Raw genomic sequence first — 23,277 nt, forward strand, 5'->3', positions numbered from 1 at the left:
TTGCGGTACGTGGGCCTCTCACTGTTGTGGCCTCTCCCGTTGCGGAGCACAGGCTCTGGACGCGCAGGCTCAGCGGCCATGGCTCACGGGCCCAGCCACTCCGTGGCATGTCGGATCTTCCCGGACCGGGGCACAAACCCGTGTCCCCTGCATCGGCAGATGGACTCTCAATCACTGTGCCACCAGGGAAGCCCTCAACATCTTTTATAGGCACAATTTCCCTTTACCAAGGCAAGCTCAAAACAGTAGAATTGTAGGTTAAATATAGTGGCTATAAAAATGTTTTTCCTTGTTTTACTTTTTAACTGAGCTTTTAGGAATGTACTGTGGCAAAAAAAAGAAGAGACTATCTATAACCTTCATCAGTGTTGAAGTTCTTCTTGATAAAGTACACAGTTTAAATTTCATCAGACTCTTGAAAATATAAAGGTCTTGGATCTTGGATTGTTGATTGCCCAACAATCAGGGATTCTAGAACTGCCTACCTCCCCATCTCTTCTGCCAGGAATCTTTATCTTAGGCTTCCTGTGAACACATTCCATACTTCCCTCTCTCCTTTCTATCCCCCTACTCTCCTCACCCAGTGACCACAATTCTCAGAGGATTCCATGACCAGCACAGCATATCCAGCTTTTCCTTGCTCTCTACAGAAAAGAATCAGCCGTAGGGTTTCAGACATCAAAGATCTTAGCAAAGCAGAAATTACAGGGTGTGATGTGAAGATAAAAGACCCAGGAAATAAAATTTGGAAGAGGGAAGAGTAGAAAAAGTCTTTTTTTTACAGCAAAATAGTAAAGGAGGAAACAAGAGGGTGATGACAGATGGAGGAAAGAAAAGCATACTAATTACTCTGAACATTTATATAAAGTAACTTGCACAACATGCATTATCACATTTGAGCCATACACAAACAAGGTGGATCAATAACTGATATTAGATCAGTTTTTAAACTAATGGTACAATGCAAAGGGAAAGAAAAGTCCTGAATGCTTTGGTCAGGTAGTCCCAAGTCCTACCCTCCATACAAGTCACCCACTAGTCATTCATATCTTTGTGCTATTTCAGTAGGTCTCTGAAACAAAGTCTAAAGCAGGCTTGATCTGGAATGGAGCTCTCAGAAGATTTCCGCCAGGGTTCTAAAACCTGAACAGTCAGAATTCCAGTGCAGCCCAAGGCTGCTTTCCAGGCTGAGCTAGTGGGAGATAATGCAGTTAAAAAGAGTAAAAGATAAAAGTGTCCTAAATTTTTCAGAGTCAGGCATCTCTAGTCCCTCTAATTCTGCTTTACTGAAGGCAGAAACTGATCAAGAAAAGAGTACCTTCTATCAGCTTGGACTCTATTACTTTCCCCTGATGCCTTGTGCTTCATAAAGGATTATTACTTATTAAGGTTATTAACCCTTGAATGAAAAAGACCTAAGAGACGGTTACAGATACGCCAAGTTAATAAAAATCATATAATTTGGGTACTTGCAGAAAAAGCCCTAATTTTTCTACCTTTTTATTGGGATAACACTTTCCAATATTTTATTGGGATAATAATATTTTCTCTTCAACATATCATGAAGACTGATTAATTTCTGAAGTGTTTGAAACTGCAAATGGCTTAGAATTATAATAATGTACATAGGCCTGATAGTACCCAAAATGGGGGAAGGGCAGGGATGAGGGAAGCTGTGGCTTATAATTAATGACTGCTTTTGGAAACTACACATTCATATAAATATTTGGTCAATTAAATAACTAATTTAGGACTTCCCTGGTGGCGCAGTGGTTAAGAATCTGCCTGCCAATGCAGGGGACACGGCTTCGATCCCTGGTCTGGGAAGATCCCACATGTCGCAAAGCAACTAAGCCCGTGTGCCACAACTACTGATGCCACACGCCATGGCTACTGAAGCCCGTGTGACTACAGCCCGTGCTCTGCAACAAGAGAAGCCACTGCAACGAGAAGCCTGCGCACCGCAACGAAGAGCAGTCCCCGCTCACCGCAACTAGGGAAAGCTTGCATGCAGCAATGAAGACCCATCATAGCCAAAATAAAAATAAAATAAAGTTTAAAAAAATAACTAATTTAGTCAATGAATGGATATTACATATTGCCTAGTGCACACATCACTGCTATCAGAATTGCTTTAAAACTATTCTTTTGTTTGTTTGCCTTTTTTGTTTTGTTTTGGGTTTTTGTTTTGGCTGCATTGGGTCTTCGTGCTCCATGGCATGTGGGATCTTCCCGGACCAGGGCTCGAACCCGTGTCCCCTGCACTGGCAGGCGGATTCTTAACCACTAAGCCACCAGGGAAGTCCTAAAACTACTCTTAACTCATCAAATATCTCTATAGTGTTACAAATGCCTTCCCATAGCCTACTACTAAATGCTTCGGCCATTTCTTGTTATTATTCTTGACAAACATTTCACCTGTGATGAGGTAAAGGCCAGTGACAACAAACCCTGGGTACTCAACAGTTTGAATACCCAGTCTTATTAACCTTCATGTGAGTTTCTACAAGTAAGGTATAAAGTTTTCTGAGATCCACACAGATATAGTTAACACCTAGTACTGTGTGTCTACTATTGTTCTAAGCATGTTATAATAATAATTCTCAAAACAAGCCTATAAGGTAGCTACAAACAGTTTAGTTAAAACACAGGGAGCAAGGGAGTTCACTTAGCCATTATCAGCAATGGTCAGTTTTTATCTAAAATGTCCACATGCATTGAGAAAAATATCTGAACAGTCAATAAACAAAAATAAGTTTCCTATAATTAAGGTTTTCACATGTAATAATATTGGCTTCCTAGCTATGGTACACAAAAATTTTGTTCCCTTTCCAATTCATGTACCCCAAATTGGTTCATATTTTATCTGTTACTAAGAATTCAAAAGGAAAAGTAAATATAAATTAAATTAACACCTTTCTTTTAGACTAGGCATAGATAGCTAACGTATTGGCTTCAATACCCAGATAAAGTGTACTTAGGTCACAAAAGTCACTAGAATCCTACCACCATTATATGTAGGAACATATTGGACTCTTTTTTAACCTTGCATTACCACTATTTGGAAAATTTCCAGAAAGGTTTAAAAAGAAAAGTAAAAAGGAGGAAGGTGAAAAGCTGCAAAGTTCATAAGAGTCCTTCCATTTGAAGAAGGGCTGAAGAGACCATACTGGGACTGAATCCTCCTGAGACGGTGTGAAAACTTACATAATACACGAAGACCTGAAGAGCCAATTAGAACAAAGTTACATGGGATTTCGTGAGAAGTAGTAAATTACGGACAAAAAACACTATTTTCCTTTCAACTCATTTGGAGGCTTGGGACACCCGCAGGATTGTATCTTGTAGAAAACTATCTAGAAAATGCTAAAATGGAGTCAAAATAGGTGTTGCTATTATGCCAGTAAACAAAAGTTAATTTTTAAGCTATAATTGGTCTATTGGTGATCTGATTTAGGAAAGATGATTTGAGAAGACTAAGCTTTTCCTTTCTGGTTAATCTTTGTAGGCCCTAACTGTTCCTCGATTTATGACACTAGTATTCTAATGATATTCTCCAACTGTCTAATTCAACCTTTGTGTTGCCACAAATCAGCTAAGTAATAGAGAACCTTCAAGTGTTTGGTTCCCTGATACAGGGTAAAAGTCCAAACTCCTTAGCACTGCATGCCTACCCTCTTCCTTTTCTAGCTACTCTCCCAAATGCACCATTCACAGGCAGATGCTTCCTTCACAATCACCTCATGTCCCTAATCAAACACATCTGTCTCTGTGGTGGTCAAATCCCAAACCTAAGCTGTGTGGTTTGACGCCTGCAGGTATAGCCCCAATTTCCTCAAAGTGCCATGAGGTTTAATGCTTCTGTATCCTTGCATATGTCACTCCATCTGGCTGGTGTGCCTTTCTCTCCATCTCCCTGGTTCTTCTGTCTGATTTAATTCAACCCTGAAGACTCAGTCTCACATAATCTGAGAAGCTTTTCTGACATCCTCATCCCTAGGTGGGTCAGCTGCTCTTTGGACACTGGGCTGTATTCCCCCACTAGACTATGAACTGCTTTACCAGTTTCTAGGTGAGTGACCTTGGACAAGTTCATCAATTTCATTGAGCCCGCTTCTTCATATAAAGAACATTAGCATTCATTTGCTGCTATCACTATGAAATAATGAATGTGAAAAAATCACTTTGTAGACAGTCAAGCACTGTGTAAGCATTAACAATCTTATCATAAACCAAAAGAGCACACAGTATTCTAGGTGAATATACTTCAGTTGATCTAAAGGTAAGATTCATCTCTTGGTTTTCAGGCCGCTCCAAGGATGCCCTGCATTTTATCCAACTTTATGACTCCAATTAAGTCCTTGTGCTTCTATCTTCAAAGGAAAAAAAAAATCTATCATGATGTCTAGGTCATCTGAAGAAAAGACTTAGTGGGAAGCTCCTCAAGGGTAAGGATTGTTCTTTTTGTCCCACCTTTCCTATTGCCTTCACAAGAGTACTGCGTGATGTACAAATACTGGTAAAAAGGAAAAAGATGAATGAGTGAGTGAACACAAGCATATCCTGTCCTTAGTGAGCTTATAATCAAAAGGAGTGAGTGATGTGACAAGTCCCATATGAATCTGGCCTTGTGAAAGTGGTAACAAATGCCTTCAATGTCATTTTAAAGTGTAGTAAGAAACTGAATTTCCTGCTATGCTTATTTTGTTTGGTGATTTGATACATCTTGTAATTGCTATCTTAGTGACTCATGCTTAACGTGAATGTTTTAACATTATAGAATCGCTTATGCAATTCAATACCTATTTTAAAAAATATTTTCTGCACTAGGCCCTATGAGAATATGAAGACAAAGGTGATGGACTTTGCCCAGAAGATGCTAAACATACAGAAAGGAAGCTAAGTCATCAATACATATAATTAATACAAGGCAGAATGTTGTAAGATGTACGGAAGACATCTGAGGTAGGCCACTGGAACCATAAAAATTATAGCTATATATTACAAATTACTGGGGGCCAATAGCTTCTGCTATTATAGAATATTATATACATGTATATATATAAAACATTTGCTACATGCAATGGTGGATATTTCTGACTGTCTTCCTCCTTAACCTAATTACAAACCTAACTGTGTTGTTGTGTAATGAATAAGGACTTACTGTTAACACCTACATCACACGTGTGTACCAAGCACAGTTCCAAGGCCCTAAGGTATATTGCCTCATTTAATCTCCACAACAACCCTACGAAGTAGATACAGTAATCCCTATTTTACACAGGAGAAAACCAAGGCATAAACCTTGTACCTTTTCAAGGTTAAAAGGCAAAAATGAAAAGATGTAAACAAGGACCTGAGAGAGAAAAACGAGTATTCCACACAGAGAGAGTGAGCGGACTCCACCTGCCACAAATGCTTCGACCAGTGCTTTCCACCTCTCCCAAACGCACCACTGGGAACAACCTATCTCCTTTCCCTTCCCGCCAGGGATTAATTTTCTTTTCCTAAATCCATAACTGATTCAGATTCTCTCAAACGTTCCCAATCCAGAGGGCAGACTGGTATTTAAATCATAGGCAGTTCAGGGCAAATGAGACCGAATCAGATCCCGGGGTGGACGAAGCTCAGGTAGGATCACGAAATTAAAGCTTTGGCGCTGGCCATCCGTTCCCGGATCACCCCCAGGGGATGGCAGCAGCACCCGGCTGACCCAGGGGGCGCTACCCCGGCAGTATCCCCCAGGCGGCTGGGGTTTTGCCATCTGCTCGCTTTACCCTTCACCTGCCGGCGCTGCCTGCACGGTCTCCACCCTACTCGGACCAAACGCCAGGCCTCACGCGCCTCGCTCTCCCCGCGGTCAAGTTCCAAACCCACCAGCGTGCGTGTCGGCCCCCGCAGAGGCAGCCCGTCCCGCTCCCTCCCCCGGCCGGCTACTCACGGTTCCAATACACCGGGTAGCATTCTCCTTGGGTCACATCCACCTCGTAGAGGCCGCCCCGCACACACACCCGCTCGATGTTCACCAGCTCCTCCATCTCGCGCCCATGCCCGACAATGCGCGGGCAGAAGCCGCAGACGCGGTCCTCGGCGTCGTCCTCCGCGGAGCTAGAGGCCGGCCCCGCGGGGGAGGCCGGGCCGCCCACATGGTCGCCGTCCGGGTCCTGCGCCCGGGCCCGGGCCCCGGTGGCCTGCGGCAGGGTTCGGAAGGCGAGCTCGATGCGGAGCGAGTCGTAGCCGATGAAGGGCTTCCAGGTCTTCTTGTCCTCCTTGTAGAACCAGCGCACCTCCTCCGGGCCCAGCTCCGTCACCACCTCGTAGCGGTGCCGGGCGGCCGCGCCGCCAAGCCGGGTACGCTTCCTCTCCCCGAGCCCCGCTCCGGCCGTCCCGCCGCCCCCCGAGTTCGTCGGGACCAGCGGCGGGTGCTGCGGCGGGTGCAACGACGAGGAGCTGCCGCCGCCACCACTCTCGCCCTCGCTGTAGTAGCGCAGCGAGGAGCCCGACTCGGCCGAGCTGAAGTCATAGTTCTCGTCACTGAGGCAGGGGTCCAGCGCCAGGTGGTGGTTGTGGTCCTCCGCTCCCGACGTCAAATGCAGTCCGGGCTCCCCGCGCAGCAGGGCCACGGACACCTCGTCGTCGCCCGGGTCCCCGGCGGGCAGGTGGTCGAAGCAGCAGACGCTGCTGCCGAACGCCGGCTCCTCATCTGAGCCCAGCTCCCAAGCGGTGGCACCGCCGCCGCCGCCCCGGCCGTTATGCTCGGGGTTTCGGGGAGACCCGTGGCCCGGGTAATTCATGCTGTGAAGATGCCGCCGGCTGCCCGGCCCGGCGCCGAGCCGTGGCCCACAGCACTTCCGCCACACATTCAACGCCGCCGCCCTCTCCACCAAGAGTTTTTAATCTTTCAAATCCTGACCGGGGCTGCGGCGGCAGCGGCGGCAGCGGCGGCAGCGGCGGCAGCGGCGGCAGCGGCGGCAGCGGCGGCAGCGGCGGCGGCTCCGCCCCCACCGAGGCCCCCGGCCGCCGCAGTCGTGTTCCGCCGCCCGCCCCATTGTCACGCAGCTCGACGTAGGTGGCGCTTGGCCCGGAGCCCCGCCCCGCCCCGCCGGCCGCGTGTGCAGTCCCGGAAGTCCCTTCTCAGCCCAAGCAGTGCGGGAGCCGCGCCTCTTGCCCTTCCCGCCGCGGGAGAGGGGTCAGCTCATGATTCCTCAATTCCCTTCGCCTCCTCTCCCTTCTCTCTGCCGTGCTGCTGCCTCGGACCTCGCCCTTCTGAGGGTCAGAGCCCAGGTGTAGAGAAGCTTTAGCCGACTCATCCTTGCAATGCAGGTCTCGAGCCCAAAGGCTTATGCTACCCGTCGAGAGGACCCTGGGAAATTGGATTCTCCTGACACTGCTTTTGTGACCTTAGGCCTGCCTGCAGCCCCAGCTGGACCTTATCAATCTCCTGGTTCTGGTCCCTCCAGAATTGTCGGCCTACGCGAGAGCACTCCACCCCTTGCCCACTGATTGCTTACGTGGCGCCACCACTCCCACTCAAACCCAAGTCTAAATCTCCCTTCATATGTCATCTCATATTACTGCTTGTCTTGCAACACTTATTTGCTGTTTTCTCAACCTCATTGTAATGCCCCTGTTGGAGACCAAGTCTATATGTCTCAATCTCTCCCACACAGTGGATGCACCGTCAATGTTGATTATAATGGTGTCAAGCACAGCCAGTTGTGATAGATTACTGGATTGAAAACCAGAAAACCAGGTTCTAGACTTAGTTTTGATAGCTAACCGCAGGCTGGTCACTTAATCTCCATCTGTTTGGTTTCCTCATCTGTAAAATTAAATGATTATTAGACTAGATGCTCTCTTAAAGTCTCTTATAGCAATGGAATTAAGTAAACTTTTTGTAAAAAATTAATATTTATTTATTTATTTGGCTGCGCCATGTCTTAGTTGCAGCACATGGGACCTTTTTAGTTGCGGCATGTGGGATCTAGTTCCCTAACCAAGGATAGAACCTGGGCCCCCTGCAGAACCCGAACCTGTTCTCCATGGATCTCTGATTTTGTAGCTTATTTCCTGGGATCAGGTTGAATGCTGAGGCTCCCCTATACGGTTCTTTTATATTACAAAAAAAGTTTTATAAGCCAGTCACCCTATGTTAAGAATCCAGAGAAAAACAATCTCCAATGTCAGTATTCTCAATTCAAGATCAGAAAATATTCAGTTTCCTTTTCCACCATTTGTGGTGGAATCAGATTGATAGAGCATTTTTTTCTTGCTGCTGGGATCTAAGCTGTCAGAGATTGCCATTATTTAAAACAGGACAGTCTGGGACTTCCCTGGTGGTGCAGTGGTTAAGAATCTGCCTGTCAATGCAGGGGACACGGGTTCGATCCCTGATCTGGGAAGATCCCACATGCCGCAGAGTAACTAAGCCCACATGCCACAACTACTGAAGCCCTTGCACTCTAGGACCCCCGAGCCACAACTACTGAGCCTGTGTGCTGCAACTACTGAAGTCCATGTGCCTGGAGCCGGTGCTCCGCAACAAAGAGAAGCCACAGCAGTAAGAAGCCTGCGCACAGCAACGAAGACCCAACGCAGCCAAAAATAAAAAACAAAACAACAAAAAAAGGACAATCTCTAGCTTGTATGTGTTTGAAAAAAGGCATTGCTTCCCATGGGCAGATACAAAACACTGTTGGCAGTCATGGCTTGGTAAGTAGAGCATAGGCTGGATTTCTGCTCCAATTTTTGCCCTTGGCTGGATAACCTTACACAGTGAACAACCCGCCCAACTGGACACTGCATCCCTGACTCAAAGCACATAAGATCAGAGCCCTTGTTTCTGTTTATATTGCTTTCTGAGTACCTGCATGTCAATTTCTTCTCCAGTCCTTCTATGGACAACTTTCAGAATCTGAAATTAGGTCTGAGCTTTGATCTATTTGCTACCCATAACAGCATTCATTCTACAGTGTTTTGATGGTCACCTATGTGCCAGGTATCTCTGTGCTAGGTTCCAATACAAAAGAGAATGGGAGAGACTCAGTTCCTTCTTCAAGGACATTATTGCCTAGTGGGGGATACATACAAGTAAACAGATACATTATAGTACAGTGTGCAAAGTACTATAAAGGTTATTTAATATACGGAATATCACAACATTTAAAATATCTCTATCCCTTTAGGTTTCTTGATGGACTACCTGTACAGCTACCTGGTCAGAGTATTTTCCTCTGTAAAAAAAAAAGAAAAGAAGAATATTATTCCCTTCCCTGTACTGAATGAATGTTCCTATTGTTTAAATGTTGTGCTTATTAGGTTATGCTGAGAAGATTATCCTCTTGGGGACCATTGCATAAGGCCACAATTTTTTAGGTAGCATGATCTTTCTTGAAGAAAATGTTGATCCTCAGAGATGATGAACAAAATCACTATCCGTTTGGCAGGAGTAGGGAACCTCAGGTTCTCTCCTGACCTCACTATCTTGATTTAGACCTTGGTGAGGGCAGATACCAATCAGTATTTGTGGGAGTTAGTTGAGATTGCCTCTGTCCCTTGGAAATGAGCTGGGACCAGAAGGACAGAGCCGTGTAGCCAACCTCAGGCTGACAGTGAATAAAAGATATTTGAAAGTATAATACCTAATTTCACATAACTGTATGTGTTTATTTCATTGTTGTTCCTTAGCCATATCAAGGCAAAAGCCACAAAGCTGCTCTATTCAACGTCTTCTGCTTTAAGAAGTCATCTTTTATCTGATTCTTCCTGCTACCACTATCCTACCTTTGCTTTCTAGAGCATCTTTTCGGATCACATGATCCTGACAAGAGGGGGAAGGGTTCCTCTATTCCAGTCCCAACCTGTTGGAACAGGTGTCAGGTGGGTCCTCACCACTCTACATTATTAGTGTATGCGATTCACACAGCAGTATCTGAACTTCCATGGTTGTATGCAAAACATTCTTTTTTTTTTTTTAATAATTACCCAAGACCAAGCCTTCTTCACATAAGCCAAATAAGTATGATCGATTCAGACTTTTGGCATTTGTGGACCCATGTTGCTGCAATAACCAGGTGGATGTGGAGCCAAGCCTGGAAAGTTCTCATTGCTTGGGAGAGAAAAAGAGGCAAAACCAGCTGGTTTGTAGTATAAGAGACTGAAGCATCTCATCTGCACATCTTGCCATGCTCCATTTACTATTGGGCACATGGCAGGGGCTATCTAGCAATAACAGCCATCTTCCCCTTGCCACCTCTCAAAAGTTACATGGTGCAATTTTGGGCTACCCTTCCCTTTTCTTCTCTCTCTCTTTTTTTTTGCGGTACGCAGGCCTCTCACTGTTGTGGCCTCTCCCGTTGCGGAGCACAGGCTCCGGACATGCAGGCTCAGCGGCCATGGCTCACGGGTCTAGCCGCTCCGCAGCATGTGGGATCCTCCCAGACCGGGGCACGAACCCATGTCCCCTGCATCGGCAGGCGGACTCTCAACCACTGCGCCACCAGGGAAGGCCCCTTTTCTTCTCTCTTAAAGGTTGTCCCTGTTGTCCATTTTAATCCATTTTCACCTGTGTAAAAATATTAGGGTTAACCTTATGCCATGTAATTTATTATGAGCCAATAACCCACACCTGCACTTGAAATGGCTTTGTCCAAAGTATATGGTAGAATATTTAGGGTGAAGAAAGTCACATAACAATACCCTCCGTCTGCTGTATTTCCTATTTGATAAGCCATCTGCTACATTTAAATTTTTTATTTTTAGGATTACTATTTATTTAGTTTCTTAAAATGTGAGTGTCTTAGTCTCAGGCTGCTATAACAAAATATAACAAACTGGGTGGCTTATAAACAACATTTATTTCTTATAGTTCAGGAGGCTAGTAAGTTGAAGATCATGGTGCTGGCAGATACTGTGTCTGGTGAGAGCTTCCTGGTTCATAGATGTTATCTTTTCACTGGGTCTTCACTCATTGGAAGGGGCTAAGGAGCTCTGTGAAGCTTCTTTATAAGGGCCTTCATGACATAATCACCCCCCAAAGATCTTCACAGATGAAGATATACCCTCCTAATGCCATCACCTTGGGGATTAGGATTTCAACATATGAATTTTGGAGAGACACAAACATTCAGACCATAGCAGAGAGTGTCTTTGGTCACAGACTAAATGGAATGATAACCTAGCCTGAAGCAGGAAACATTCATTGAACCTGTATAAGATGTCTACAGAGTTTCAGGCATTATCCTAGGTCCTGCAGTGAAGCATTCAACTATCTAGAGGTATCTTTAAATAAACCCAGAATGCCAACTTTTTAGTTCCTGTGAGGAAAATATTGATAACTGTAATGCCAGAGTGACCACAGGAGTCATTCTTTCCCTGAAGACAAATCAAAAGAGGAGGCCAAGTTACAATCAAAAGGTAGCTAGGCAAGCAGAAATAACGTAGGAATACATAATGAATAAAATCATTCATCCTTTTGTTTATTCTTTCAACAAATATTTATTGTCTAGTGCTATTTTGCTGATGGTTTGTTGTTTTTATGTTTAATTGAAGTCACACTTAAGATGTCGAATTATTAAGTGCATTTACTTAATGATTTGCAAGAAGTCTGCCCACAAAACTGTACTTATCAAAACTTCATAAATTTTTTTTTATATTCCTTCTGGAAATAAAGGTCAATGGTATTGAAGGTTTATATTCAAATGAAAGAAAATGTAAATCAATACAATATTGATGCTCAATGGAGGCAGCCGCAAAATCCTCAGCTTGTTTATATCAGAAAGAGAAGATTTAGTTATCTCCTTGACCTTTCATTATAGAAAAGTGAATTGGACCATAACCATAGGCTGCTGTGAGGTCTACATTATGCATGCATTATAGATGCATTTGATGACTTTTGTGCTTCAGGATTCTTTCCTATCTCACCCTAGGGCTAAACTGAAAATTTAGTATATAAACTGGAAATACAACAGTTATATAGTATATAACTCATATGGGCCTTCAACACAAAGTAATTGATAAGCACAATATTAGGCTGAGAAAGACGTAAAAGCAGCATCATGTATGTGTATAGTTTATTCTGGTTTTCATAGAACAAGAGGAGAAGGAGAGAAGAAAGAAGTCATGTTTCAGTAGGGATTTCCATTAGAGCAACTCTGGGTAATTTGCAGAGTTTTTCAAGGACTGAATGGCAGAATCGATTCACTGTTTTTGCAACTGCTGCTTAAGAGTGTTTATCCTTACACCATAAAGTCAGCGTTTCAAATATAAGGTTTCAGTTTGAATAATATATAATTCTAGACTCACAAGCCCACAGATAAAACCTCTTTCATAACTTTCCCACCGGCTTTTTGATCCACACTAAACAGCTGTTAGGGTAAGGTCATTGATGAATTAAAATGGGATGGTAGGAAAGCAAAGTTCTTCAGGAATACAGTCTTCTTCAAGATTTAACAACTTGCATTTTGAATACAAGAAACGAGTAACAACGGCCTTGCCTTTACACTCATTATTTCTTCACTTCTTATGTTTGATTAGTTTGATTCAAACTAATACTTAATCATCAGTGAGAGCATACACATAGTCCCTCACCTGAGTATTCACATTACCATGCTTCTCAAGTTAGAAATAATAAACCTTGATCACTCATATAACTGTACTTCCAGGTTAGAAACTATAATCCACAGGTGCTCTTGAGGTAATTTTAATAAAGGCATAGAGGGACAGTGTATCAGTTCCCTAGGGCTGCCATAACAAATTTCCACAAACCGAGTGGCTTAACACAATAAAAACTTATTCTCTCATAGTTTTGAATGCTAGAAGTCCAAAGTCAGGGTAGGTTCCTTCTGGAGTCTCTGAGGGAGAAACTCTTCCATGCCTCTCTCCTAACTTCTGATGGTTGCTGGCAATCCTTGGTTTATAGCTGCATCACTCCAATCTCTCCCTCTGTCATCACAAAGACACACTTCTTCCTTGTGTGTTTGTGTCGCTGTGTGTCCTCTCCTTATAAGGACACTAGTCTTTGGAGTTAGGTCCCACTCTAATCCAGTATGACCTCATCTTAAGTAATTACATCTGCAAAGACTCTATTTCCTAAAAGGGTCACATTTTAATGTTCCAGGTGGACAAGAATGTTAGAATATGCAAACACAAGTGTTTAAACAACTTTGTTGAACATATATATAAACAATGATTAGATTAATTTTTACTTGGAGAACTCTTGTATATGTAAATTAAAATGGTAAGTGTAGGGCTTCCCTGGTGGTGCAGTAGTTGAGAGTCCGCCTGCCGATGCAGCGGGCACGGGTTCGTGCCCCGGTCCGGGAAGATCCCACATGCCGCGGAGTGGCTGGGCCCGTGAGCCATGGCCGCTGAGACTGCGCGTCTGGAGCCTGTGTTCCACAATGGGAGAGGCCACAACAGTGAGAGGCCCGTGTACCACAAAAAAAAAAAAAAAAAAGGTAAGTGTAAAATCATAAATACAGACGCGGGAGTTTCAACATTCCAAATACTGAAAAGCATATGGTACAAAGAAGATTTTGCAAAATGTTTACTACAGTAAGGGCAGTTATTCATTACAAAACAAAAATGATATTTGCAGAGGTTGCTCCAGAAAAAGTGGCTTTTGACTCATTCGGCCATTTCCATTCTCTGCCCATCCAATTACCTGTTCATCTTCTCACCTACTCAAAAAGAATTTAAGGTGATTTCTAGAAGTGCATTCAAAACAATGAATATAAATGAAAAAATTGGATAAAGGGGAAAAGTGAGTTTAGAAAAATAAGAAGTCAGCAAATAAAACATACAGGATAAATTCTCATGTGTTTGTGAAATAGAGATGGACCACAGTTTGGCTCTGAGCTTTCCAGTATATTAGTTATATGATCCATGGTCTTGATAAAATGAAACAGTTATTGATATCTTTCTTTATATATAAACAAGGAAATAAACATTATTTAGCAAAGGGAATCACTTATTTTCATCTTTAGAATTTTAGATGATAAATATATTATTGTAATACTTTATTATGGATATTCCTTTCCGAAATTTCTCAGAGAAGTCATGGGTTTTCTACAGAACATTTTGGGGGGTGGGCAATGGGAGAGAGCATCTTTCCTAAACCCTTACAGAGACATAGTACTAGAAAATACAATTCAAACTGTATTATCTCTGTTTTGAAAACAACACAATAAGAACAAACAAAACAAAAAAGTAACCCAGAGTAGGAAGTATCTTGGCATTGGAATAAAAATAGCAGAATGGTTAAATAATCTATTGTACATCTGTGAAACTATGGAACATTAGGCAAAGAGCAATTAAAAAGAATGTATTGGCACAGAAAGATCTCCAAGTTGTATTACTAAGTGAAAATAACAAGTTACAGAAGAATTATCTGTGGTTTGGTTGCATTTTTACATTAAAAACACAAACCCACACTCTATATGTGTATATAGACATATGTTTGTATATATTCACCTACATCTGTGAAAGGATAAGCTGCAATTTACCCACATAGTTACTTCTGTATGGTGGAAAGAAAATGAAGTTGACCTTAAGTTCTATATTAATTGAACTTTATATAAGCATACATTTGTATGTTACTTGTATAATTAAAAAATTACTGTACTGATATTATCGTCTTTCTCATATGGTCCCACCAGGGGCTTATCCTGTGTAAGTGTTCAGTTTTGATGGGAAGGACATTGCAAAGCTCAACCTGCTTCAAAATATTGATATTTCTTCAATAGCCTGCCATGGTGAGTCCTTCCTTCCTACCTGGTCTGATATACACCCATAATTTAAGGCAATTTCTTGAGTTATATAATAAAGGTAGGTGTATTGTTCTTGTATATGTACCCTTAAAATGTGTATAACTGGTATGGCCAGGCTTTTCACTAAGCATAAATGAGGTCATGTTAAGTTTTTAATGCACAAATTATTACTTGAGCTCCTACTGACTGGATTGCCAGTCAAACATTTCCCAAATATTTTCTGTTGTCCCCAGAAGGATGGCTTACATCTGCTCACAATCTGTTCTGTTCACTACAATAATCATCCTCGCCCACCACATTCCATTTCTACTGCTCTGGTAGCACTGTGTCTACCCACGTGCTCTTACTGGCCTCCAAGTATCTTGAAGGAACCTCACTGTCACCTTACTAATGGCGCCATCCTTTCCTGATATTGGCAGTAGCTTTGCCAAGTTGCTGTCTTCAGACTCTCCCCGAGCCTCCACCATCCAGGTGCCAGAGTAGTGCCAGGCTGAGCTGGGAGGAGGAGAGATCAGCCCTCTTCTGGGCTCTGAGCAACACCTTGCACCTGAAACTTAGAGACTCTGCCTAGAGTCACAAAGCTTCCCCTTCAACCTCTCCCTTCAATTTCCAGTCCCGAGGGCCAACTCTCAGCTCCCCTCTTCTTCCTGTCTTTCCCCTTCCCAACATAAAAGATGAAGATAAAGCTTGGGGTCAACTAGCACAGAACAGTATGTGCTCACATCGGAACATGTAGCATCTGTGGTCAAGTTAATACACGAAAAAGGTCAAGCACCTTAATAGCTTCTCCCAAGAACAAAGGAATAGTCTCGGCCAAAGGCAAAGAAAGAAGTCTCTGCTTCTGGGTACAAAAGAAACTACAACTCTTATATGACAACGTTCTCACTTATACTCACTGTATAGGAAAACCCTCAACTTTTCCCCTTCCTCCTGTTAGGGAAAAACCCAGTTCTTCCCTACTGCCTTTTTCTCCTGTGTGTCTCTTTTACCTTCAAACAGAATGCTTCACTTCTGACACTTCTGGTCACCAAACGTGTGGAGGTTTTTCCCACACCAAGAAATTCTCCATGACACCAGCTGGGTGTCCTACAATTTAACTCAATTCTGACACTATCTGCCTGGAGATAGTGTCAGATCCTGCAGGTTAGGGGCTCAGTCCCACAAGCTGCCCCTCCCACCACACTTCAGATGCCAACTGAAAGTAGTAGGTTCCCAGGTTACCCACCACTTCTGTCTAACTTGGCTGCAAATGGAGATTCCCACAATCTCTCCTAGTTTTAATTTGCTAGAGTGGCTCACAGAACTCAGGGAAACAGTTACTTACTTTTACCAGTTTATTAAAGGATATGATAAAGGCTACAGATGAACAGCCAGATGAAGAGATATATAGGGCAAGGGATGTGGGAAAGGGTCTAGGGCTTCCATGCCCTCTCTGAGCCCACACTCTCCCGGCACCTTCATGTGTTCACCAACCGGGAAGCTCTCCGAACCGCATACTTTTGGGATTTTATGGAGAGGTCATCATGCAGACATGATCAATCACTAATTCCATTTTCATTCCTTCTCCCTTCTCAAGAGAGTGGGGGGGGAGGGGGCAGGGCTGAAAATTCTAAGCTTCCAATCAAGGCTTGGTCTTTAGTGTAACCAGCCCTCATCCAGAAGCCATCCAGGAGCTGAATCAGAGTCACTTCATTAGAACAAAAGACACTTCTATCACCTAGGAAATTAGAAGGGTTACAAGGAGCTCTGTGCCAGGAGCTGGCAGCAGGGACCAATATGTATTTTCTGTTGTCTCCCACTCACCCAGGTTTGAAAAATCTTAAGGCCCAGGCCCAGCTAGGGCATCCTGGGTACAATGGAAGCTCTGCCATCCAGAAGGAAAAAGATAGCTTTTTTCCATTAACCCAATAAAGTCACAATAGTTTATCAGAATGGTAAAAGCACAAAGGGTTAAAACTCTTAAGACCAATCAATGTCAGTGTATGAAAGAGTTGGATCCAGAAAACACTGGATAGTTCCATATGAATCTGGTAGAAAACAGGAAAGACAGCGGGTAAGAGGAAAAACTTCCAGAAAGAGATTCTAGACATGAGTTGTGTGGAAGAAAAACTCTGGCCCTATCAATTAAGTGATAAATGTTTTGACTTTCTAAATTCACCCATAAGTTAGTATCATCAACAAACTGAAAAGTTGTCATAAAGATGACTGACATAAGATTACAAATCTTAATAGATGAAGAGTTCCTATTCATAGATTGGAAAAACTAATAAACCCCTGTCAAAAAACTGGGCAGAAGTTACGAAAAGAAAATTAGCTGAAGAGGGAAAGAAAACTTAAACATGGTTAAAAGAATTGGATAAAAGGTTTATTTGGCACGTTAACAAAACCAAATATAAACTGTAACAATACTTGCATTCTATTTTGTGCCAAGCAAAGTTTGTTTGTGCTAGATCACAGAGGCCCCTGAGCCAGTACCATGCTCGTGAGGCTAGAATTTATTCTGTAATACTAGGAACACACAGACTGTTTTTTTAGTAGAAGAGTAACATCATCTCAGCCCCTTCCCTCTTTTTGAAAGGAAGATTAATTAGTCAATGGGGTATAAGATGGATTAAAGAAAATGAGATTGCCTATCATAATTGTAAAGATGAGGGAACAGTTCTAGAAATGATCTGCACAGGCATGTTGTTGGAAATCTAGCTTTGGCAAAACCCATGAGAAAGGACTGAATTATGCACTGACTTCTTCAATCCATTATACTGTCTCTCAGTAGACCTTGCTGCTTGATAAGTGTTGCTAATGTAACATGAGGCTCTGTATAAGTGGATATCACACAAGAACAGCCCAGAACTCATTTTTTTCAAATTGAACAGAGTTGTCCTTTTAAAGAAATTTTGTCCTTCCACAAAAATTAGGAGGCATCAGCATCAAGAATTAGGGGATTTCCATTTTCAGAAAGTCCTTTTTTTTTTTTTCCTTCTCAGTGTCCATGACCCATGAGGAACAGTTTTCTAGGCCTCCTTTTTTTTTTTTTTTTTTTTTTTTTTTTTTTTTTTTTTTTTTGCGGTATGTGAGCCTCTTACTGTTGTGGCCTCTCCCGTTGCGGAGCACAGGCTCCGAACGCGCAGTCTCAGCGGCCATGGCTCACGGGCCCAGCAGCTCCGCGGCATGTGGGATCTTCCCGGACCGGGGCACGAACCCATGTCCCCTGCATCGGCAGGCGGACTCTCAACCACTGCGCCACCAGGGAAGCCCTATGCCATCCATTTCTAATCATCCTACTTCATTGCAAAGATAGCCTACCTTAATTAGGCTTCCTTAAGTTTGGCTTCACTTCAAGAACAAAGAGTTTTCAGATACATATTTTAACAAATACTGCAACCTTCTTAGAAGATGCCCTTCCCCAAATGAACATAAATATTGCTTCCTTCTTTCAAAAAAATAACAGAACAGCAATTCTGTTTGATTGGCAATAACATTAAGCAAAGCCCCATTTTCCTGTCTAGATTTCTTCTGTTTACTTCCTATGTTTTAACTATGTTCCCCACAGCTCACCAAGGACATGATGATGCAATGATGCCTTACCCTTTGCCCAATGGAGGCCTGCTGTCATCTGGTCCATCAGCTGTACTCAAGTGACTAGAGAACCAGTTAACTGTTTTTGTTTTGTTTTGTTTTGTTTTAATAACTATTGCATGGAAGTATTTTTCAGAACTTTTCCAGAAAGAGCTCTGGGTTTGGAAAAATAATATTTGGGCTATAGTAACTTTCTCTTTCTCTCCGTAGGTGGGTGCAGTTGGCCTTGTGGATCCCAGAAGTCCTTAGCAGGGTCCTTCATAGAAATGGAAAGAAAAAATTTGGTAGTATTAACAGAGATGAGGGAAAGCATCTGTGTTTCAAGATATAGAGTGAATAGCAGCATATGGGAATGAAGGAGTGGAACAAGCATGGGACAGGAAATTAGGAAACCAGGATTCTAGACTTAGGTCTGCCACCAGCTAGACATGTGACCTCTGGCAACCCTTTTAGTCTCACAGGGTCTGACTTTTCTCATATGCAATAGGAGGAAATAGAGCTAAGGTTGTTTCTAGCTATGATCCTCTATGATTATTTTTCCTACCCCCAAATTTGGTGTCTATGACTACATAAGATTTTTGGCTCTTTTGCCAAATGGGGGCACCAGGCATGCCATTATTAGCACCTACCAAGATGTAAGCAATTATACTGATATGCTATGTTCACCCAGAGGGAACTAAAGCTATTGAAATAGTGGGAATGTCCCGTGGGTTGTGGGGACATTAGATGTGGCTTAGTAACTGCTTACATGATCTTATGTATTCTCTCTCTTCTCTCATTTTTTCATTCTTTTCTTACCTTATTCTTGTGTTTTATAGTGTTTTATATTCCTCTCCCAACTCTGACCCTTTTCTTTCCTTTACAGTATTCAGGTTTCAGTGCTCTTGCAAAGGAATTTTCAGAATTCAGGGTCTGAAAGAAATGTCATATTGTAACTCTTGCTAAATGAAATATAATCCTGGCCAACTTCATGCATCAGTTCACATTGGGCAAAGCCTCTGGAGTGTGAGTGTGGGTGGCTCTGCCCCTAGAGGAGTTCCTGGCACTAGGGTCCTGGGAGAGGATCCTTATACTTGTCATCCAAGTACAAGTGCCATGTGACTCCCACGACATGAGGTAGAGGCTCTCGATTTGCTTCTGTCCATGTTAACCTTGTGCCCTATCTCCTTGTTTTTTTTTTTGTTTGTTTGTTTGCTTTTTTGCGGTACGCGGGCCTCTTACTCTTGTGGCCTCTCCCGTCGTGGAGCACAGGCTCCAGACGCGCAGGCTCAGCGGCCATGGCTCACGGGCCCAGCTGCTCCGCGGCATGTGGGATCCTCCCAGACCAGGGCACGAACCCGTGTCCCCTGCATCGGCAGGCGGACTCTCAACCACTGCGCCACCAGGGAAGCCCCTCCTTGTTTTTAAAAAACACTTTTCTCTCTGTTTAAATTGCAACTTCTATTAACCAACGTAGAGTGTACCCATTTTGGGCTACATATGCAGTTATGCAAGGGACGTTCCCACTTTTTTCTCTATTCTGCCAGGTGGTCAAAATTCATCTCAGGGTCTGGGTTCTGGGGTGCTCACCTCTGCCAGGCACCAGACTGGAGGTGGGGAGTGGGGACATGTGTTTTATGTTGTCATCATTTAGCCATCCTGACATCTGCCAAGATTGTCAGCTTTCCTCTCTGATCTTTGATGGTTGGTCAGTGGGTCACTCTTGTGTCTCCCTTGTCCCAATCTCAAGGCATCTTCAGGCCTGCTGGTCCTCTCTCAGTTGTATGTTGGGCATTGTTCAACTTGAAGGCCATAGTGGTACATGGAAAACTCTGCGCAGCAGTCTCGGGCACTCTGGGCAAGGGGAGACCTTGTGCAGCCATTTCTACTCTCCCACACTAGGCCAAGTGGGCAAAGGTGAAGGACCTAGCAGGCTTCCTAGGTCCCTCTGGAGACAGTGAATGTAGCAGGACCTACTGCGGGGCCCAGGGAAGGGCCTAGGAATACCAGGCACTACTGAGTGGAGGGGTGGGGGAGGGGTAGAGGGGTGAGAGTAAGGGGGGAGAGCTCTGGGTTAATATGGCAAAATATTATCCCACTACATCAATATTAATGAGTCTATATTTAATCCTTGATTTGGGGCACAACAATAATAAACCTATAAACTATTTTGACTTTTTCATTCTAAAGATGCAGCTAAGGTAGGATATTGTATTCAAAAGTCCAATGCTGTCCATAGTAACAGTGATTTTACAAAGGGTTGATGCTGCCTGGCGCTTCTGTTTTCCTTTTCTTCTCTTTTTCTGTCTTTCAGTGCTTCCTCTTCTGAGTTGCTTCTGCTATCTGATTTCTTCTGTTCCAGGGGAAACATGAGATATTTCATTCATGCTGAAAGTCTCTGTCCATAGGAGTATTTAAAATTTTTAAAAGGGTAGTAGAGATAGGTCAATGTTTAACACAAAGGAATGTATCACCATAAGTGGAATTTAAGATAATCGTAGGGGAGAGATTTTTACCTCTTTTTCACTACAGGGGTGACCATTCCATGATTCAGGGGAAAGGAATGGGTACTCTCTTCTCCCTCTCTGAAAGGCGAGGCAAATCAGGTAAGTGAGGAAAACTCAGATAAAGGAGGCTGTACCGGGCAGAATTGCAAGGCTGCTGTCAGAAGGAGCCAATCAGAGACAGGCAGGCATGGAACCTGGCTGGTACACTGGAACATCAGGAAGGGTTGAGAAGTACCGGTGGGGGCTGACGGCTTCCCAGGTGAGGTCTAAAACTCAGAATGAGAAAAGACGTTTGCTTTATGTGGTGCTTGGCGTTTGCTGTGGGCTTAAACATACAGAGCCAGACTGGTTAGTGATCATGACGAAAAGATGAGGGAAGTAGACTCTCTTTAGTGTTCTTGGAAAGTCCCTACCATGCAAATGTTCTGTTTCCTGTGTTTTGTAATACAGTCAGAATTTATTTTCAAGAGCTGGTATTTGGCATATTCCATAAGTACCAAGCAAAGTTCTTAATGGCTTTCAGATGTATCTTATTACCTATATTCTCTGCAAAAGTTGTAAAAAAAATGTCTGTCATAGTCTTTGGGGCTGCCATTACAAAATAACCATAGACCGGGTAGCTTTTAAATGATGAAAATTTATTTCTAACAGTTCTGGAGTCCAAGAAGTCCAAGATCAAGGCCCTGGAAGGTTCAGTGTCTGGTGAGGGTCTGCTTCCTGGTTCGTAAACATCCGTCTTCTTGCTGTGTCCTCACATAGTAGAAGGGGTGAGAGAGCTCTCTTGGGCCTCTTTTATAAAGGCACTAATCCCATTCATGAGGACTCCACCTTCATGATCTAATCACCTCCAAAAGGCCTCATCTCCTAATATGTCACATTGTGGGTTGGGATCTCAACATATGAATTTTAGGGGGACACAAACAATCAGTCCATAACAGAGTCTTACTTCTAAGATCTTCCAGTGTAGCTGGATCCTTTCATTTCAACTTCGGTCCAGCAAAGTGGGCCAGGGTCAGTACACAAGGAATCACCTAGAATATTGTCAGGCTCCCACAGTCTGGCCTGACCTGCCCACACCTGGTTCAGTGTCTCCTTACAAAACTTAGCTTGTCTCAATGCATCTGTATCTGTTTAGTCAACCCTCAGCTGATTGGCTGCTTATGATTCTGGACTCTGGCACCAATCTCCTGCTTTCCTGACGGCAGTTCTTCACTCTTGGCCAGATCTGGATGCATGTGCCAAGGCCTAGGGCCACCCTTTGGTATATTGTTGTCCAGACATGAGGACCTTGATTAAATTTATTAGTGTGACGGAGGGCAGGATTGGGAGTAGAACCCAAATAAATACATTTAAGCTATAACTGAATTTCCCCTACTTGTCTTCAGTTATTGACAAAGATACTATACTTGGGATACTAATTGTAATCCTACAAAACTTCTTTTCAATAATTTATTTGTAGTCCTATCATCACTGATAGTTAACTAAAATAAAACAAATAATGTTTTTTGCTTCCATTTTTCTGGGTGACAAGCCAGCAGAATACACCTTTAGAATCAGCTTCTTCTTTTTTTTTAAATAAATTTATTTATTTATTTTTAGCTGCATTGGGTCTTTGTTGCTGTGCACGGGCTTTCTCTAGTCGTGGCGGGCGGGGGCTACTCTTGCGGTGCGAGTGCTTTTTATTGCGGTGGCTTCTTTTTGTTGTGGAGCACGGGCTCTAGGCGCACGGGCTTCAGTAGTTGTGGCATGTGGGCTCAGTTGTTGTGGCCCATGGGCTTAGTTGCTCCGCGGCATGTGGGATCTTCCCCGACCAGGGCTCAAACCCATGTCCCCTACGTTGGCAGGCAGATTCTTAACAACTGTGCCACTAGGGAAGTCCCTAGCGTCAAGTGCTTCTTAAGAATTATTAGCAAAAGGGATTATTGATTGAAGGCTGACAAACCTTGCTTGGGAGACTCTTCTGAGGTGAGGTGAGAATTAAGATGAATCAACTTCAGACCAAGGAGGAAATGGATACACTGAATTAAATACACACACTATTCCTAGCTGTAGATTTTGCAAAATGACAGGAGCTAACAAGCAAGCCAAATACTTAAAAAACCTTGATGGGGCTTCCCTGGTGGCACAGTGGTTAGGAATCCCCCTGCCAATGCAAGGGACACAGGTTCGAACCCTGGTCCGGGAAGATCCCACATGCTGCAGAGCAACTAAGCCCCTGCGCCACAACTACTGAGATTGTGCTCTAGAGCCCGTGAGCCACAACTACTGAGCCCACGTGCCACAACTACTGAAGCCTGTGTGCCTAGAGCCCATGCTCCACAGCAAGAGAAGCCACCACAATGAGAAGTCCATGCACCACAACGAAGAGTAGCCCCCCGCTCGCCCAATTAGAGAAAGCCCACGTGCAGCCACGAAGACCCAACATAGTCCAAAATAAATAAATTGAA

General features: G+C 43.5%; 1 protein-coding gene across 3 annotated transcripts in view; it reads right to left on the reverse strand.

Moving 5' to 3' along the window:
• DDHD1 (DDHD domain containing 1) overlaps positions 1–6,794 on the reverse strand; it is a 90,328-nt gene extending 83,534 nt beyond the window's left edge. For all 3 annotated transcript variants that reach the window (XM_007445965.1, XM_007445964.1, XM_007445963.1), the window contains exon 1: positions 5,942–6,794. In XM_007445965.1, coding sequence (XP_007446027.1) covers positions 5,942–6,794 — 853 coding nt within the window. The remainder of the gene's footprint in view (positions 1–5,941) is intronic.
• Positions 6,795–23,277: the final 16,483 nt, after the last annotated feature.

This window comes from Lipotes vexillifer, unplaced genomic scaffold (assembly GCF_000442215.2).
Source record: "Lipotes vexillifer unplaced genomic scaffold, Lipotes_vexillifer_v1.1 scaffold43, whole genome shotgun sequence".
In the NCBI taxonomy this organism is placed as follows: Eukaryota; Metazoa; Chordata; class Mammalia; order Artiodactyla; family Lipotidae; genus Lipotes; species Lipotes vexillifer.